General features: G+C 34.7%; 3 protein-coding genes across 3 annotated transcripts in view; 1 reads left to right on the top strand and 2 right to left on the bottom strand.

The window, feature by feature from the left end:
* The window catches only part of LOTGIDRAFT_157153 (hypothetical protein), a gene marked incomplete at both ends in the record, with an annotated part of 9,674 nt that extends 8,279 nt beyond the window's left edge, over positions 1–1,395 (bottom strand). Inside the window, one exon of the mRNA XM_009048932.1 lies at positions 1,274–1,395. Within this exon, the coding sequence (XP_009047180.1) occupies positions 1,274–1,395 (122 nt within the window). The remainder of the gene's footprint in view (positions 1–1,273) is intronic.
* A 7,578-nt stretch (positions 1,396–8,973) lies between these two features.
* On the top strand, positions 8,974–10,418 carry LOTGIDRAFT_157152 (hypothetical protein; the record flags this gene model as incomplete). The annotated part of the gene is made up of 2 exons (XM_009048931.1): positions 8,974–9,193; positions 9,559–10,418. 2 exons carry the CDS (start codon positions 8,974–8,976, stop codon positions 10,416–10,418), a joined length of 1,080 nt encoding a protein of 359 aa, XP_009047179.1.
* Positions 10,419–10,575: 157 nt separating this feature from the next.
* On the bottom strand, positions 10,576–10,968 carry LOTGIDRAFT_98861 (hypothetical protein; the record flags this gene model as incomplete). Its single annotated transcript, XM_009048930.1, has 1 exon — positions 10,576–10,968. A coding segment is annotated over one exon (393 nt), but the record flags the coding sequence as incomplete, so codon positions are not given.
* Between the last annotated feature and the right edge of the window lie 9,857 nt (positions 10,969–20,825).

Here is a 20,825-nt window from a genome sequence, read left to right as displayed (position 1 = left end):
AGAAAATGTCAAAGCGGTGAACCTACCTGAAAACATCCTGGTTTGGCTGGTTTTAGTCGGTTATAGAGTTAAAAAGGGAATCACAACTGCTCGTTGGGGATATGAAATTATCAATAACTAGGTTGTTGGCAGGGTTAAAACAAAAGAGATAAAGATTGACTCGTTCGTACTTTTTAGGGACACTGGTGCAATATTACCGGGTTGTGAGTTGTTGAGGTTGATTTTTACCTGGGTTGATCGATACTGAGATAGTTTTAGACCAGGGTGAGGAAATTAAGACTTAAACATGCTGCCTGGGTTAGGAGAAAATAGGAGGAATAAGAGTAGGAATAAAAAGACTGAAGGAGGTATAGAGGAAGTTTATTACATGCAACTAAAGCTGTTGATTAAGCTGGAGTTGAAGAAGTCTTCACTCGATAGTTGTGAGACAGGATCCATTTCTTCTACTGGAATTAGTAATCTGGCATCTAACGCCTGGTCTCGGTTCACCCAGATGTCACTCCTGTTGGTAGAGGCGGTATTCAGCTTTTGATAGAGAAGCGTTCGGTGTGTTTGAGTCAATCCAATCCCATCTTGGAAGAGCGAGAAAGGCGCATCCATGGTGGTTGGGTGGTGTGAACTGCAGCTGGCTTCTGTATCTGTTGAGCTGAATAGGTCTATTGATGGGACACATTTCCACAGCATTTGTGGCAGGAAGAGAGGTCCAGGGGTTGGTTTTTCAGCTTCTTCTGTGGTGAGGATGGTGTCCATTGAAAATGTAAGTCCTTTCTTCTGTGTCACCTTGGATCAGTTGGATTCTATGATATTTCTGTGATAGCCCCGTTGGAGATAATAACGTACCAGGTTGTCAGCATGTAGTTTGTAATTTGCTGGGTTTGAGCAGATTCGTTTCAGTTGAAGAAATTGACTGTAGGGTCCCTTGATTTTGATATGAGGTGGGTGACAAGTGTAAGAGAGATAAGAGTGCATGTCTGTAGGAACAAATCAAAAGAGAGTTTTCTAGTATTACGGTCACATTTGACCCCAGTATCTAGGAAGGATTCTTTTTCAATGGAATATTCAGCAGTGACTTTTATAGTTTTATGGAAATTGTTCATGCGCTGGATGAAATCTGAGAGTTTGTTGATTCCATAGGTCCAGATGAGGAAAATGTCATCTATATATCAATAATATACCGAGGTTTGCCGGCATCTGGTCTAACATTTCATGTTCAAATACAAATACAACTTAACAGTTTACAAAGTTTCAATTACAGACAAAAATAGAAACTTACGGGTTTATCCAATGAAAGACTAATTTACTTAGAAATGATGCTCTTTCTTCTGGTGAAGGTCTCTGAAAAAAATATTTATTTAAACTAATACATATCATATACATGTGATAAACCATGCCCATTTTTAAAATTCCCTTTGACTGATTCTGTGACTGACTCTAACCATACTACAGAAGCCTTGTTACAAGTAGCAGATTTAGTCCAGACTTCAATGTCATTCTAACATCAGTCAAGATTGCTGGCCAGGCTAAGTAACATACACCCACTGGCATCTGTCAATGATAATTAAATCTTTATTGACCCAAAATATATTAAAGATCTTCATAATAATATGAAATTTCTCATTTTAAATATATTCACTAGAGCCACTCGTGGCACAGAGTGGGACTTTGCAAATGTAGCAATTTGCTAAAGACCCCGAAAAAATCATCCATCGACGATAATTAGGTCAAGCGCAAGAACAAGTCTAAAGTTGATAATTTTTTATTTTTTAGAAGATTCTAATACCGGAAGTAGACGTCAGACCTCACAAATGAAAGTATCAGCAGATAGCCAAGGTCAATGACCTTTGATCTTGTAAAGGAGAAGGCCTAAATAGGTCAAGATCAAGAGATATACGCCATTAAAATTTCAAATTGATAACGACTATAAAACCAGAAGTTGACTTAGGACAGCAAATATAAAAGTATAAATAGATAGCCAATGCCAATGACGTTTGATCCTACAAAGGTCAAGGTCAACAAAGGTCAAGTTCAAAAATTAAAAATTTTGAATTTCCAAAACCTGTTCCCCTTTTTTTGAACTATGAAGCGGAAACAACCAAAATTCTAAGACAAAGTGGCTCAAAATATAAGGTAATTGTGTAAAAAGTTCCATTTTGAATAAATGTATACTTTGCGAGTTATGCCCCTGGCCAAAAATATCAATAAAGAGTAATTTAACCCGGAAGTGCCACGCCCAACTCAATTGTTTTTGAATAAGTTAATCAATATTCAAAATGTTACGTTATGTTCCAAATGTCAAGTTCCTACATAATAGAGGTCAAAAGATATAGGTCAACAAAAGTCAAAAAAGGTCAAAATCGAAAAATGAAAATATCCAAATGTTAAAACCCGTTCCTTTTTTGAAACTATAAAGCTGAAACAACTGAGCTGTTAATACATACTGGCCAAAAGGATGAGGTAATTGTGTGCAAAGTCTCTTTTTGAACAAACGCATCCTATGCGAGTTATGCCCCAGCCCCAAAATGTAAACAATTAGTAATTTAACCCGGATGTGCCACGCCCACATAAGTTTTTTTGTCATAGGTGAATTCATATTCAAAGTGTCTAGTTATTTTCCAAATATCAAGGTTTTACATCAAATAGATCATAATATATACATATACCAAGCTCAAAAAGTCGCAAATATTGTAAAAAAAAAAAAAACTCAAATTTGAAAAAATCACGAATTTCAATTTTGCTTTAAAAAACGATTGTTATATATCTATGTAAAGTACACGAAAAGCACATTAGGAAACCGAAAAAATTTACTCTCTAGGTTAATTAGGTCACGTGCTAGAGCAGTCCAAAGTTGCGAATTTGAATGTTTTTGGACAGCTATAAAAGCGAAAGTAGACGTCAGAGGTCAAATATGAAAGCATAAACTAATAGACAACGTCAATGACCTTTGACCCAATAATGGTCAAGGTCATCAAAGGTCAAGGTCAAAAATTGAAAATTTTGAATATTTCCAAAACCTGTTCCTTTTTTTGAACTATGAAGCGGAAACAACCAAAATTCTAAGACAAAGTGGCTCAAAATATAAGGTAATTGTGTAAAAAGTTCCATTTTGAACAAATGTATACTTTGCGAGTTATGCCCCTGGCCAAAAATATCAATAAAGAGTAATTTAACCCGGAAGTGCCACGCCCAACTCAATTGTTTTTGAATAAGTTAATCAATATTCAAAATGTTACGTTATGTTCCAAATGTCAAGTTCCTACATAATAGAGGTCAAAAGATATAGGTCAACAAAAGTCAAAAAAGGTCAAAATCGAAAAATGAAAATATCCAAATGTTAAAACCCGTTCCTTTTTTGAAACTATAAAGCTGAAACAACTGAGCTGTTAATACAAACTGGCCAAAAGGATGAGGTAATTGTGTGCAAAGTCTCTTTTTGAACAAACGCATCCTATGCGAGTTATGCCCCAGGCGCAAAATGTAAACAATTAGTAATTCAACCCGGATGTGCCACGCCCACCCCAATTTTTTTGTCATAGGTGAAATCATATTCAAAGTGTCTAGTTGTATTCCAAATATCAAGGTTCTACATAGAATAGGTCATAAGATATACATACACGAAGATCAAAAGACACAAATATGGTAAAACTAAACTCAAATTTGAAAAAATCACGAATTTCAATTTTGCTTTAAAAAAGCAATTGTTCTATATCTATGTAAAGTGCATGAGAAGCACATTAGAAAACCGAAAAAATTAACCCTCTAGGTTAATTAGGTCACGTGCTAGAGCAGTCCAAAGTTGCGAATTTGGCTTTTTACGGATAGCTATAAAACCGGAAGTACATGTCGGAGGTCAAAGTATCAAATGATAGCCAAGGTCAATGACCTTTGACCCTATAAAGGTCAAGGTCATCAAAGGTCAAGGTCACGAGATATACGCCATCAAATATTGAAAAAATTCAATCGCAAATTGCAAAAAAGCAAAATCGAAATTCAAAAATCGGCTTCCTGCGATCTCTCTTAATTTTTATGTTCTTTCATTTGACACCAAAATTTTGAAATTCGGTTCAGCCAAATTGGCTGAATAAAAATCAAAGAGTTTCAGGGAAATCAAAATCTACGTCTGTTCCGGATTTTTTTTTCTTCGTTTTTTGGTCATAACTTTGTCTATCTATCAGCATAAATTTTTTTGTCCTATACAAATTACACCGGAAGATATTCAACCGGAAGTGAACATCGATTTCCTGTTTAAACCGGAAGTGAAATTGAAATTTTTACTGTACCATTTTGTTTACTTTCTTAAACTGTCTTTGCTCAATTTTTTTCAGATTAATCAGACAAAAAGCAAAAAAAATGAAAAAAATGCAAAATTTGGCAAAAAAAATGTCTGCGACAAATTTTCGAATTTTGAAATTGCTATTCTTTCAGATTTTGCCAGTAGATTCCAAAAATGCAAACCCAAAGAAAATCGACTGACAAATACGACTTCTAGAGCCGATTAACTATTCTTGCACATATTGAACTGTGGCACTTCCGGTTTTGCAAAAAAGATCCAAAATATATTTATGCACATCGTCGCCTATATTTAAGGTTCGTGAATGTTGAATGGTTGCTGCAACTATTGTAGTCTAAGCTCAGGAAGGTGTGTAAATTTCGAAAAAAAAAAAAAAAAAAAAAAAAAAAATTGACATTTCAATAACAAACTGATAGCAAAGTCCCACAATTACGCTTTTGTAGATGAAAAACCCTGAATATCTCATCAATTTAGGGTCAGTTATGCTGAGTTTTTTCACAAATCTGTTTAGATCAATAGTAATAACCCCGAAGCATTGAATTATCACACTCTGAAATTTTCAAATATAATAATAATATATATTAATTAGGTATCATCAAATTCACACTAACAAGGTCTCAACTACATAGACAAATTTAACTTTACTGAGACCTCATACCAAGTTTCATCAAGATCCGATAAGCACTGTAGCCCCCCTCGTGTGTCAAATTTGGTACATTTTTACTGAGTCAAGGGCAATAAATCTTTTCTTTCAAAATGAGCCAAATTTATACATGACTGTGATCTTATCAATATATACATATATACCAAGATTCATTACTATTAGATAAAATCTCTAGCCCCAATTCTTGTTTACATGCCAAATTAGACACATTTTACTATATCAAGGGAAATAACTCAAAAACCATTCATCAAATATGAGCCAAATTAAAACTTGACTAAGATCATTTCAATATGCAAACCAAACTTTATTAAGATCTGATAAAAACTCTAGCCCTGCTATCATGTTTACAATCCTAATTTGGTTTGTTTCTACGAAGTCAAGGGCAATAACTCAAAAAGAATTCATCATCAAATTCGAACCTGACCGCCATCTTGTCAGTCCCAATGCTCACACCAAATTTCATCAAAATCCATTGAAAATTGTAGCTTCTATTGTGCCCACAAAAAAATTTTGACGTGATTTTACTATTTCAAGGGTAATAACCAAAATCCATTCATCGAAAAATCTTCAAATTCGAACTTGACCGCCATCTTATCAATCATGCTCTCAGAATCCATTGAAAATTTTAGCTTCTATTGCGACAACAAAAAAATTTTGATTTTACTAATTCAAAAACCATTCATCGAAAAATCGTCAAATTTGAATTAAGTGCCATCTTGTCAATCTTGTTCCATTAAAATCAAATGAAAACTGTAATCTTTAATGTGCCCACAAGAAAAGTTGACCGACAGGGTCGAGGACAATATACGCCACATGAAATAATACAGACAAGATTCTGTAATAGCATGGTGTATTTATGAAGGGTTAAGATCAAAACTAAAAGATTGCGATGGCCATTGCGATACGCCCAAAATTGTAATGGCAGCCAAGTCGTCCTAGAGGAGAGCTTTCAGCAATTGAAACATTATGAGAGTGACATTTTCGTGCTAAAAGAGCTTAATTCACAGCCTTTTTCTTTCTTAAGATTCATTCATATCAACAAGAACTTAGTTTTGTTCATTGTATACAAGATTAAAAAAAGGATTTTTTTATAAAACAGCATAAAAAAAAAAAAACTAGATCCACAGGCTTCGCGTGGTTCTGAAGCAGTGCGTAACAGTTTGATTTTACGTTTAAAACTGTGCCACAAAGTATCATACTCCCATCTTCAATATCAACCCTTTCAGACCAGCGAGCAAGTCTCAAACGGACATCACATCTTCTCTTTTTTAGTCATCTCACTCATCTAAATCCAAAATTTATTATACAATAAAGCATCGCTTCAATATTTTGGAATGCAATCAAGAGGTCTTTGATAACAGTTCCTATAAAAATATGTTTACATGGTGGCGACAGACCGATGGGTCCTAAAGAAACAATTTAATTTTCTTGTGGTTAGTTGGAAGAGCTTTGTGATCTAAGGGGGATAACTCATGACATTACCCCCTTTAAAACACTTATGCCTACCCTGCAGTGTCTATAACGTGTGCAATGTTTAACTTTAAATCTTATATTTTGGATTACTGATTGTAAATTATTTACATCATTGACTTAATTTTGTTGTTGTTTATTTTTCAGGTTTTCATATTGGACTGAAGTATCTCTAAATATAATGCACAGGAACAAATAATTAAAATTTCCACCAATTGTCCACTTGTAAATGCTTATATATAAAGTTTGATCTAATAAAGACATTTTCATTCAATGAACTGTTTTATCATTTTGAACACTTCATTAGAAGCATTGTAGATCAGGTGGTTGCCTAGAAAGATACGCCCACTTTCCTGATACATTTTCAGTATTTTAAGGGCAGTCACAAATCTGTGTCAAATCATACCAAAAATCTAATTTGTGCAAGATATTGTTGACTTAAACAAACACACATTATTTAATAAAATTCTGACATAAACTGTCACCTCTATCACCAACAAATTTTGATGCGTTTTTACTAAGTCAAGGGCATAACTCAAGTTCCGTTGATCTAAAAAATTGTCAAATTCAATATGTCTAAGATCTCATTATAAATGATCATATCGAATTTCATTTAAATGGGATTTAAACTATACACTCTATTAGGTTCACAAACAAATTCCGATGCGTTTTTCATAAGTCAAGGGCATTAACTCAAAAACTGTTCATCGAAAGATCGTCAAATTCGAACTTGTCCAAGATCTCAACATTATAAATATTCACACCAAATTTCATTTAAATTGGATGAAATCTGAATTCGAACTTGTCCAAGATCTCATGAATATAAATGATCAAACTAAATTGCATTCAAATCAGATAAAAACTGTTGTCACAAGCCAATTGTGGATGGACGGACAGACGACAATATGTGACCCTCCAGGACAAAACCAGTCGAAAGTCGCAAAGTCTATATTTGGCCAACGGCAAAATGAGGGTCAAATTATCGAAAATGGCATTTTGTCATGAGCTTGAAGTAAAATCAATGAACTATCTATAAAATGTCATATCTTTCATCAAAGCTTGTCCTAAATGTGTATAAATCAGATTTTTCGACCAGCGGTCAAAGTTTAATTAGTTAATTACGTCAAATATGGCATCTTATCCCAACTAATTAGACCGTTTTGTCTAGTTTCACGTACGTCAATTTCTATCATGTCGGCCATTGTAAAGATGCTGGGAAATCCCTCTATCTAAAAATAGCATTTTATTTGATGTCACGACAGATGCAACTAATCAAATTGCAAGAATAAAACCCATTGTACTCCGCCTTCGATGTCTGATTGGTTGAATCTATCAAAGACATGCGCAATGCGTTATTTCCGTCTTACGTCTGACAGATCAACAATAGACAACATGGAAGTAGAAATAGCAAATCAAATCAGTCACACTATTGAATACCTGTGGGTCTAGTGTCCTAGTCTAAATCAATAAATTATTTACTAAATTTACACAATTGTAATTAATTAATTATTCTATGCACAAAATATGTTACTTTAATGATAAATTTCTTGTAGAGAAAATGTAAAATCTGACAGTATTAAAATTATAATATTACAGCTGTACGTGCAAGTACTTAAATAATGAACCATGCTATAGACATTTTTTACCTGAGGAAATGATTAAACGGCGTATGCTTTTTAGAGAAATGACACCAAGTGAGTATTAGCTATGTATTTATCTACAATTCTTATCCTTTAATAAGCAAAATTTTATCACCAGAATAAGATTTCATTTTCATATTTTAATTGTGACTACATGTGCTGGCTAGTGGCAATAACCCTGTTTTGTTTTTTTCTGAGTTTAAAATCATTTCTCATTAATACATTTTATTTGTTATCAAAATTCATAGTTGTAATGGAGATCAAATGTTGGTGCTTCTGGGGAAAATATCCTGTTCAATAAATATGTCAGAAAATACAGAAGCCAAAAAGAGAAAAAATCAGACGGTTCGACAACACCAGCGCACACTGTATTGGCTAGAGGGTCATCAGACTTGTCGGGACACTTTTAACTTTCTACACATGTAAGTACATATACATACCTAATATATTGGCATGTTAAAATACAAAAAGCCGATCAAATACAATTTCATAATTTTATTGTTGTGTTATTAATTGGCACAGTGATAAGGTTATTTTGCCACTAACCACAAGGTCACAATATCTGATTGGAGACCCTTATATTTCTTGTATATTTGCATGTTCATCTTTCAGTTATTAAGGGATATTGTCAGCTGAGCTGATGACGTAGAGTGACAAGCCCTGAATATAAGATTACAAAATGAAAATAAAGTCCATGTCGTGTGCAATTGGTACTCTACATCAAAGATTCTGAGGCAGTAAGAATTTGCCAACTATTTATGGACTTTGGTTTATCAAGTATAAAAAAAATGAACCCTAATAAATTCATTCAATTTGATCAATTCTCAACCATAGTTTTTATTAATTTTAGGTTAAGTCAAGATAGATTAACTCATCTATTAAAGCACGATAAGGAGAATGGCTAAACACCGATGGAGAAGAAATCTGGGGGAAGGCAATCAAACACGCAATCATTCGTTTATCAAGATGCTTGTGATGTTGTGAAGTTTTTGACTAATAATGCTACAGACCATGCATTAGTTTTGCCAGGACGGATACCCGGTTATAAGAGAGACGACATCAAATTATTACCATCATTGCACACAAAAGTTATAGTTTATGATCAGTATAAGACAATTCTTGAAAAATCAGGTGAGTATTTCTCTATTTAACGTTATTTACATTATAAGTTTCAAAATGTAACAACCTTCATTTACAACTTAAAGCGGAAGTTCTTTTTGAGAAAAAATTACTCAAATATAGCCCAACCCGAGGATAAGTGTGCATATTCAAATTTGAGGCTTAATTTCAAATAACGTTTGTGCTAGAATAGACTTGATTTTCAAAATTGAAATCTTTTTTTTTTTTTTTAGGTTAAAGAGTAATGGGGTCTAGCAGTTTTTTTTAATTTTTGGAAACAACTTTGCTCATTTATAGTTGTCGCTAAGCCAATAACCGATTTGTGTTGGACCCGTAAGAAAAATAGTTTACTTATTTTCGCAGATCAAATCTGACAGATGAAAACAAAAGTGAAAGAGTACGACTTCAAGAACAACAACATCTTTACATAGTTCAGCAAGAAAGATCTTTGTATAATGCCATGGTATCTGATGCCAAAAGCACCTGTAAACAACATGGAATCATGCAATTAACTACAAATTTACCTTGCAGTCGCAATTTATCTATGCACTACAGTTTTGACTATGCCCAACAAGTCCATTTACCCAGTAACCCTATGCAACCAGGACCTCTTTACTTCTTAGTGCCAAGAAAAGTTGAAATATTTGGTGTTTGCTGCGAGGGCATACCGAAACAGGTGAATTTTTTGGTTGATGAAGGGCATCTAATTAGCAAAGGATCAAATGCAGTCATATCATATATGGATTTCTATTTTGATCATTATGGTATTGGAGAAACCGTAGCTAATTTACATTGCAACAATTGTTCTAGTCAAAATAAAAATCGATGTATGATTTGGTATTGTGCATGGCGTGTTGCGAAAAGACTTCATCATTCAATTTCATTGAATTTTCTTATAGCAGGTCACACCAAATTTGCACCTGACTGGTATTTTGGATTGATGAAGAAGTCTTTTCGTAGACATTCCGTTCCTGCGCTAAGTGTCTTACAGGAGGGAGTCAACCTAAGTTCATCTGTTAACGTTGCTCAAGTAGTGGGTACAGAAGATGGAACAACAATTGTACCAGTTTATGATTGGCAAAATTTTTTTGCAGAAGATTGCCAACCACTTCCTGGAATAAAATCATATCAGCATTTCAGATTTGATTGTCAGCATCCAGGTACAGTGTTTGCTAAGTCAGCAACTGATAGTGAGGAGAAAATCTTTTACATTTTGAAGAATAATAAGAGAGGATAATGCTATGTATCTCCCCATAAAAGATAACGCTTCCAAACTTGCCATAGAGGATAACGCTTTCCAAATCGCTGTAGAGGATAACGCTTTCCAACTCGCCATAGAGGATAACGCTTTCGAATCCGCTATAGAGGATAACACTTCCCAACTCGTCAAAGAGGATAACGCTTTCCAACTCGCTGTAGAGGATAACGCTTTCTAACTCGCTGTAGAGAATAACGCTTTCTAACTCACTATAGAGGATAACACTTTCCAACTCGCCATAGAGGATATCGCTTCCCAACTCGTCATAGAGGATAACGCTTTCAAACTCACTGTAGAGGATAACCCTTTCTAACTCGTCATAAAAGATATCGCTTTTTAACTCACCACAGAGGATAACGCTTTCTAACTCGCTATAGAAGATAATGCTTTCCAACTCGCTGTAGAGGATAACGCTTTCCAACTCGCTGTAGAGGATAACGTTTTCTAACTCGCTATAGAGGATAACGCTTTCCAACTTGCTGTAGAGGATAGCGCTTTCCAACTCTCCATAGAGGATAACGCTTTCCAACGCGCCATAGAGGATAACGCTTTGAAACTCGCTATAGAGGATGACGCTTCCCAACCCGTCATAGAGGATAACGCTTTTTAACTCGTCATAGAGGATAACGCTTTCCAACTCGCTGTAGAGGATAATGCTTTCTAACTCGCTATAGAGGATAACGCTTTCCAACTCGTCATAGAGGATAACGCTTTCCAACTCGCTGTAGAGGATAATGCTTTCCAACTCGCTGTAGAGGATAATGCTTTCCAACTCGCTGTTAGAGGATAACGCTTTCCAACGCGCCATGGACGATAACGCTTTCGAACGCGCCCTAGAGGATAACGCTTCCCAACTCGTCATAGAGGATAACGCTTTCCAACTCACTGTAGAGGATAATGCTTTCCAACTCGCTGTTAGAGGATAACGCTTTCGAACGCGCCATAGACGATAATGTTTTCGAACACGCCATAGAGGATAACGCTTTCCAACTCGCCATAGAGGATCACGCCTTACCAACACGCTATAGAGGATAACGCTTACCAACTTGCTATAGAGGATCACCATTACCCAATTAGCTGTTAGGGGAATAACAACTCACTGTCAGAGGATAATGCTACTAGTTGTTTTTGTTGATAAATGATTTTCATTCTAAAATTGATTTCTGTCTGCTGCTTAAGCAAATATTTAAATATGTATAATAGATATTTGAATTCATTTAAGGTTAAATTTATAGTTTCATAGCTAACCGTAAAAAATTTGATCCTTCGTATCTTCAGCGTATGAAACTGTGGAACTGACAGCTGGTCTCTTCTGGAGACATAAGGTGCAGGACAATAATAGGCAAAATTTTGTTTCTTTTTTTTTAGAGACTCTTGATTTATAACTTTTGTGCCCTTAGCTCAGGTTGGATGTACTTCTGCAAGAGCATATCAATTTCCTAATAGACCTTGCCGACAAGACATACAATATATAGACACAGCTTTATGGAACAATAATCACTGGTTAAAGTTTTATGCAACGTTTCGAGGTGTTTCCCCCGTCGTCCTCAGGCACATAATGAGAAGAAGTGATGGGCAAACTATATATACATTAATGCTTATTATTGAGAATACACAAGTGATAAATGGTTTATTGATACATTACATTAAATTTTAACAGGTACAAAAATGGGTATATAATTCTTAAAATAACATACAGGCTGATTAAGTAAAATAATTGAAATAAAGTAAATGAATTACAAAAGATTAATTGAAGATTAAATAAACAACTATTGCTTGTATTGGAGTCTTTTATTAATAGAAATTACATTGTTTTAAATAACTGACTATGGTTATAGTTGAAAAATTTTTATTGAATTAAATACATTTATGAATATGAATAATTACAAGTTGATAAGTTTATCATATGCATGCGATAAACGAACACCTTCATCTCTGTTAAGGTCAGGCTGTAATGACTGGCTCAACAAATGGTGTTGCTGCAAGGTTAAAGCGGAAAGTAAATTGAGCTCTAAAGTGTCCATTGTGTTTGCCACTGCATGAGTTGACACTCAAAATGACATAAGTTATATTTCGCAAGTGCACGATCGGCTAACATCCTTCTGGTGCCTGTTTGAGAAATCTCCAAAAAGATTGGCTGTTTATCTTAACATACAGGTAAAACATAACATTGAATGAAAGCAGTCGAAATGTAGTTCATAGGCGTCTTAAAAAGGCATGTACCACACGCTGGCTCTCTTTTGATAATGCTGTCAATGCTTTCCATAAAGATTACTGTGCAGTGATGTTGACCTTGAGTGCACTCTCTGACAAAGAGCCCAATGCAAAAGGAATGCTCACAGAATTCAGAAGAGCCAAATTCTTATGTTACATCTACATACTGCGTCACATACTTCCACACACTACTGCCTGCACTCAGCAAGACAATGCAGACTGGAAATATACACTATTCTGCTCTGCAGCCAGTCTATACTATGCAGTTTCACAAGAACCCAGTAAAGCAATGATAAAAGATTTCGATCCCAATGATGGAAGACTTAAGCTAGTATTGATCCAAGAGGTAGCCGAAGCTGATGATGAGAGACTGGGAGAAATTACAAAAGATGAAGCAGAAGAGATCAACATACCCAAGTTGCTGAATCAAATGACGGGAATTTCAGTTTCAGCACATGAAGAGCAAGAGGCAAAACAGCTTCTCAGAAATGTTGAAGCTCTGAACAAGAATCTTGGACAGAGGTTTGAACATGTTTTTCCCATTCTCAATGCCTTCCAAATTTTTGATCTGACTCATGTTTCTGAAAGGATCTCCACTTTTACAGGGATATGGGGAGAGCAAAAATTGAGGTTTTAGGAAGCCACTTATTCCAGATAATCCTATGAAATATCAACAGCTCGATGAATATAGGATGTTTGAATACCAAATGGAAGTGGCCACAATACTAGCTTCTTTCCTTTGGTGTCTGACACTCCTTTTAAAGCAGAAACACTCCTTACAGTATGAGATCTTGCCCTATTCAGCAGAGGTGGCTCTCTCAACTCTAATATCTAATGCTTGACCAGAAAGAGGAGCCAATGCCATTAAACCCATTAAGTCATGACTCTGAGGTTCTCTGAACACAGATATGCTCAATGCACTCCTCCAAAATTCAATAAATGGCCCAAACTGCAATTCTCAGCAGCAAAATCAATTGTACTCAAAGCTGTTTCTAGGTTCCATGCGTAAAAGAAAAGGCAGAGGGGGAAGTCAATGAAAAAAACAACCAAACCAAAAGGGTAAGGAAAAAGCCAGACCAAGAGGTAGTACCTCTCCATTCAGTTGTTGAAATCATTGAACTCTTGGATCTGCCACTTGACATGACTGTAATTTTATTTTACTATTGTATTTTTCCTCCATATATATTATGTATTTGAATAAAATACAATGTTAGTACTTCACTTCCAGTGGAATTGAGTTATGTCAAAAATAACATATGCATTATATTACCATCCTTAATACAAACTTTTTTAACTAAAAAAATTCGTACCTTACTTAACATGTAGGCTGCCATTTTGGTTTGCCTCATTTTGCATTTTGCTATTCAGAAGCCATTTTTCATCTGATTTGCAAAACTTTTGTGTCAAACGTTGAATGTTTGTCTACAATTCCTAGGAAGTTTGAAGGCCTTGACCTTTGATGACCATTTAATTTGATGATAATTTGCGACCTTGTCTATCTGATGACCCATTCACCTCTGCAATCAAACCATTATTTCCGATTTTACAGGGGTTTAAAAATGGACCATTTCGAACCTTTGCATTACTGTATCTCGAAGCCTAATAGTGATATAGCAACAATTCTTACGATTTTCTAATGTTGAGATTCTGAGCTTTCCAATGATATAAAACATGCATGCCTTACATGCGAATTCATAATCCCATTCACTTAACATGGGGTTATTATTAGATAAATAGACTAATTAAATTAACCTGGCTGTCAACCCCAAGAGAAATCAAAATATTAGTTGTTTTAAAGACACCCTCCCTTTTATATTTCTTAAATATGTTTTATGTCCAGGTATGGTATATAATTAATAAGCTCTAGGATTGAACCGTGTTATACTGCATCTGAAAGGGATACCCACACTTAATTTACCAACTTTCTTATTTCTTGTCCGAATATTATCAAATTCTAAATTTGATGGAAATATTGAATTTTTGTAGTGTGCATGCGCATTACCAACTTTCTTATTTCTTATCCGAATTTCATCAAACTTGGTCTTTATTAATATAAAAGATTCTTTTATTCCTAGAAATATACTTTAAACTCCAGGCACTTTCGCATATTTGCATTTAGAAAAGTATTTACATTAATGTAATTGCAATAGACTATCTTCGTATGTACCTGAATGTCGTAACACGCCCTGCATCAGTACTGTTATTAGAACAGTTCTAGTTCTCTAATTATTGTCTAATTTACTGTAATGTACTCGTCACGTAATTATTTTTACTGACCTTGTTAATATCTTCTTGTTCCTTTCTCTTGTCAGCAAAACAAAATAAAACCATCTGAACAATTATCAAAGTGAAGTATACATAAAATGTTGAGAATTCAAATAAGTTTGAATTATATTCCTGAAAAAATCAATTTTGTAAATGGATATGAACATTTTTGGAAAAACAACTACATTGTAAACACTTTGTGCATGTAATCCTTGTTAGACTTTTAGAATTATCACAGCACATTAAGTAACAATTGTTTTATGGATATCGACTTCAATTTGACACTTGAAAACATTCAAGTTATTGAGCAAACGTGTAATCAAGACTCGAAGACAAAAGGTGGTATTACTAGCATCACACTAAACCAAAGTGGAGTTCAAAGATGGATACTAGCTCAGCCTCACAATGCAACCATCACAAGGCAATGTGAATTAATGGCTGGAATGGCTTGCAATGACAGGAAAAATCTCGATGAAACTTTTAGAAGGCTTTATCAACAATGGTTTAGTTGATAGAGGCTTGTTAACAGATCAGAAGACTTGTTTACTAATAGATGCAATGGCATTGATTCAATCCTTGTCTGACATTCCAGATTGTGTCAGATATCCTTTAATAAGCATAAAAAATGCTGAGTGAAGCAGGAGGGCTGCTGGAGGCACACAAAAACAGGCAGTTGCAGCCCCAAAAGCAAGTTTTTCGGGCAAAAATCTCATAACTAGGATAGAGATTGAGGCCATCTCAGATATCAAACTTTTGTGCTCTTCAACATCATCAGAACAATGTTTACCACCGCTTGGTGCCCTTACACATCATTTTAAGAGAGCCAATTACCAAGCTGCCATTTATAAGTGTTGTTTGGATCAGTTGGACACAGATGGGAAATGAAAGTCAATGATTTATCAATAGTATGGATGACAAAAAACCCAGCCCCTAAATCAATTTTGGAATTTTTGCATTGTGTGTGTAAAACAGGCTGCAAATCTGGAAGGTGTTTTTGTTTGAAGGCAAAATTAAAGTGTACTGATTTGTGTCATTGTTCAAATTGCGAGAATATTGAGGGACAAGAAATTGATAGTATTGATAATTATCATAGTGTTGACCCTGATGTTCGATTATCCTGTATGCATAGTATAGCCTAATAATAGGCCTACAGAACCTATCTACTTTTCTTTTTTTGATACATATAGGTCTAATTATGCCTCAAAAGGCAGTAAGCAGCCATTTCCACAGCTAAGGACTGTTTCAAATATTAGGCAATAAACGTAATGAGCAGGTAGACTAATCTAATATGGTATTTGCAGTTGATTCTAGACTGGAGCGAATAACTTGTTTCAAATTGTCCACAAAAAACAAACATGTCTCATAACAATACTTTGTTTACTTTGTTTCTATTGACCAATCCATCCCATGTGATCATTTCGAACTACCAAATATGGGTATTTATATATGCTCTGATCAAGTCCAAAAAAGGAAATGAAGTAAACATCCGCTGCTGAAGGAGTCCATATGGATTAGAAGGTTGTACAAGAAAACTGCAGGGTTAAGGATTAGGAACTATGTGCATTTGGCATCCTAATAGAACTATTTTACGACATCAATTCATTTTTTTTTCAGTGTCCACGTGCTGGAGCAGCGGTTTCATTCTATTAACATTTTGAATCTTCAGTCGTGCCTAAATACACAAAACATATGTACAATGGAAACAATGTCTCTAAAACTCCCCAGCACCATAAGTAACACCTTCGAGGCTTCTCATTTTTTGTTCAGCAGCAATTCTAGCAACTTTCTGTAATTGTCTTTGACATTTTTGTTTTTGAGCAGAGAAACACTGACTTTGTAAGTACCTCCTTTTGTCTTTTTGTTTTGAAATTTTATGAAAAGAAGTACCAGGGAAAACACTCATCAATAATAGTGTATCACTATCACTGGCTGAGGATTCTTTATTAAAAGGACTGCAAAGGTGCACCAAAAAACGGAGTGAATAGTCTCATTTTGTATTTTGTGTGGCTTTGTTCAACATTCGACTGAGTAGAGGGTTCTGTCAAATGTTTATATACTGGCATTAAATTATTGCCTATTTCTCTACTGGGTGGTATTCCATTGAAAGTGTCATGGGGTCCTGGTACTACACCACAAGCAAGAGCATGTATGAAAACACCAGGAGTTCGCACCAGTCGGACAGTAATGGTGTCGAGGATCATCATCCGTGGAAAATGAGTGAAAGAGTGTTGCATATTCGGTTAATTTGCCATGTCTACAACCACCCAGAACTATACCAGAAGTTTTAACAGTTTTTTACAAGATTTCTCAAAGCTGTACCTAAACTTTTAAAATTACGGTTTATATTTAATAAATGTGTATGTGTTTTAGCGTCACCTTCACTTAATATTGTTGTGTATCACAATTTTTGTTTGTCTAATGACCTTGTAAATAACATCTCAGTAGGATCTTACATAATTAACATATATATCATATATATATATGTCGTATTTTTATGACTTTCAAACCATTCTTTAGATTCATCACTGTCCTCCTCCAGAATATTCTTATGAAGAGAACAAGTATGGCAGTATTTTGACAGATCAAAATCTAATACTAATCCAGTGGATAAGTAAAAAATAAATGCAACACAACACCATAATAAGATTTATAGCCTCTTCTGTACTAAGACCCGTCAACCGACACAACAATGTCAATAACTGGACAATCGGAAATTAAATTGGTCCATTTTTTCGTTGATCTATAGAGTATCCACATTATTTGGATCAACTAAAAATGGGCTAGTGTACTGGTCACTCTGGATCACTTTTTGCCTTGTAGATGTTAAGATTGGGGACATAGTACACTAACACTATACACAGCAGCCTGCGCATGTTCTTTACTTTCCAAAATCAAAATTTAGTTACAATTCACTCACTAATGCCGTAGGCCATCTACTGATAGGTAGGAATATAAATATAACCACTCCCTCAGTCATAATAAATTATTCCATTGCCATATTGTAACAGTTCTCTTGCCATAATAATTCCTCCTGGACTCGTAACCAATGTATTTCCATATCCTTCCCAAAACCCCAAAAATTCATACAGGCAAAGGGAGAGAATCCAGAGAATGAACAGTAAAAAACTTTGTGAAATGTTTTGTAAATGAATGGAGTTTTTCGTCCTACTCTTCTGCACCTTACATAAAATATTCAACAATTTCACTAATTTTTGTCAAAATTTGTCAAGAATTGTGCCTTCTAGAGTGCTTATGAGCTAAAAACTGAACGCATTTTCAAGAACAAGGGAAATAACTTACACTAAAAATTTTTTTTATTTTTCGGATTTTCAATAGGGTTTATCCTTGGGTGATAACAATCACTCATACCAAGAAATTCTTCAAAATCCACCACATATCGTGCCTTCTAGAGTGTTTACAAGCTAAAAATTGAACGCAATTTCAAGAACAAGGGCAATAACTCATACTAAATATATTTCGATTTTTCTGATTTTCAATAGGGTTTATCCTTGGGTGATCACAAACACTCATCCCAATTTTTGTCAATATCCGTCAAGAATTGTCCCTTCTAGAGTGTTTATAAGCTAAACACTGAACGCATTTTTAAGAACAAGGGCAATAATTTCATATCAAATATTTTACAAATTTAGTGTTAAGTGTGAAGTTTTGTTAAAAAAAATTGTGCCTTCTGGAGTGTTTACGAGTAAAAATCCACTTTGAAGATCAATGGCATTAAGTTATATAAAATATTTTGAACTTCAATGAGTTCATCCTTAGTTGATGTAAAGTTTCATCCTAATTTTGTCTTCTGAAGTGTTTACAGGTTAAAAATTGAATGCGTTTCACAGAACAACATATTTTCAATAGGGTTCATTTGGGGCTATAATATACAATTTCAGTTTCATGAAAATCGGTCAAGAATTGTGCCTTCTACAGTTTTGACTAGCAATTGTGGACTGATAGACATGGTTGAAGGCAATTTATGCTTCATATTTCATGTGGGTATATAGAGATAGCTTGCCATGCAAGGTAATATACACCCACTGGCAGCTTTGATTTTAAATAAATATATTTGGCAGTACAATAACAATTACCAGCATGAAATATTCAACCTTCAGACATATACTTCTTTTGAACTTTTTGAGGCAATACAGAATAATATCACCAAGTTTTATCAAACTCTGTCAAGAACTGGGCCTTCTAGAGTGTTTTTAAGAACAGGGGCAATAATATTTTTCGATTTTTTTGATTTTCAATAGGGTTTATCTTGATGACATACTAAGTTTCATCTAAATCCGTCAAGATTTGTGACTTCTGGAGTTTTTACGAGCAAAAAATTGAATGGGTTTTTAAGAACAAGGGCAATAACTCATACTAAATATTTTTTTCAATTTTTCTGATTTTAGATAGGGTTTATACTTGAGTGATTACAAACAAGCACACCAAGTTTCGTCAAAATCCGTCCAGAATTGCGCCTTCTTAAGTGTTTACAAGCTAAAATTGAACGCGTTTTCAAGATCAAGGGCAATAAATCATACTAATTATTTTTTGATCTTTTTGATTTTAAATAGGGTTCACCCTTCGGTGATAACGAACACTCATACCAAGTTTCATCAAAATCCGTCATGAATTGCTCCTTCTAGAGTGTTCACGAGCGTTTTAAGAACAAGGGCAATAACTCATACTACAGATTTTTCGATTTTTCTGATTTCCAGTTCATCCTTGGGTGATTACAATCAACCAATCCAAGTTTTGTCGAAATCAATCAAGAATTGTGCCTTGTGTTGCGTTTACCAGCAATTGTGGATGGAAGGACAGGGTGACGACAATATACGTCCCCCATTTCATGTGGGCGTATAAAAAGGGCCAAAAACACAACCTCAGACTCCTAGCAGTCAGTTGTAGGATATTATCTTTAACCAAAACAATCATTGCCTGCAATTATATGTATTTTAATTTGCCCACATATGATGTGATGTGTATCTGTATTAAAGAAGAAGCTTATTTATTTCAAGGGCCTACTCCAACCTGAAACAGAGTTACAGTTCTTGCAAGTTTTAGGGATTTTTGTCTTGTAAATATGGTAGAGACCAAAGTTGTTTTCTTTAAACTTACACCCATTATTATGTCTACTGCAAAGAAGAACCCTATTTATTTTCAAGGGTTTACTTATTCTTGCTGGGAGTTGACCCGATGCTTGAACAGAACAAAGTAGTGGATTTTTTTAATAACCATCTCAGTTGTTACTTTCTGTTACGTCATCATCAGGGGAGATTGGTTAAAGTTAATTTTATGTAAAAGTCCCTTGCCAGTTTTAGAGATTTTTGTCTTGTAAAAACTATAAAGATCAGAGTTTTTAAGATTATTAAGCTTATCATTAGGAAGAAACCTATTAAATTGCACACACACAAGTTCCTGGTTGATAGCCTTTTAATTATATGGGACTCTTTCTTTCAAGGACAATTCAATTCTTGTAGGTTGAATGAAATGAATTATACTAGAATTGTTTTCTCCTGTTGCTAGTCAGCATGTTAGGCGTTATGAATAGCAAAGGAATGCTTTGTTTATCATTCAGTGCTACGTCACCGTCTCTCTTCACGTGAATTTGTTGTTTTATCTTGACACGTCTTGTTATTTACCATGACTGACGAGTCAACAGAAAGTATTGGTAGTACATTGAAACTTGTTTTAAATCAACTACAAGAATTAAAAGAAGATAGAAGTAATATTTTACTGGATTTTGAAACGAAGATTGAAATTGAATGCTTTTCATAATGAGGTTACCCACGGTAATTCTTTGGCTGTTCATTCCGAAGTGAAAAAACTTAAATTAGACACTGAGCATAAATTCAACATTCAACAAGGCCAATAGTTGCCAAATGGCGGCGAGAAGGGAAATTTGTTGTG

The sequence above is a fragment of the Lottia gigantea genome, assembly GCF_000327385.1.
Source record: "Lottia gigantea unplaced genomic scaffold LOTGIsca_13, whole genome shotgun sequence".
Lineage (NCBI taxonomy): Eukaryota > Metazoa > Mollusca > Gastropoda > Lottiidae > Lottia > Lottia gigantea.
The sequence above is the reverse complement of the archived record's forward strand: the minus strand, read 5'-3'. Positions and strand labels throughout refer to the sequence as shown.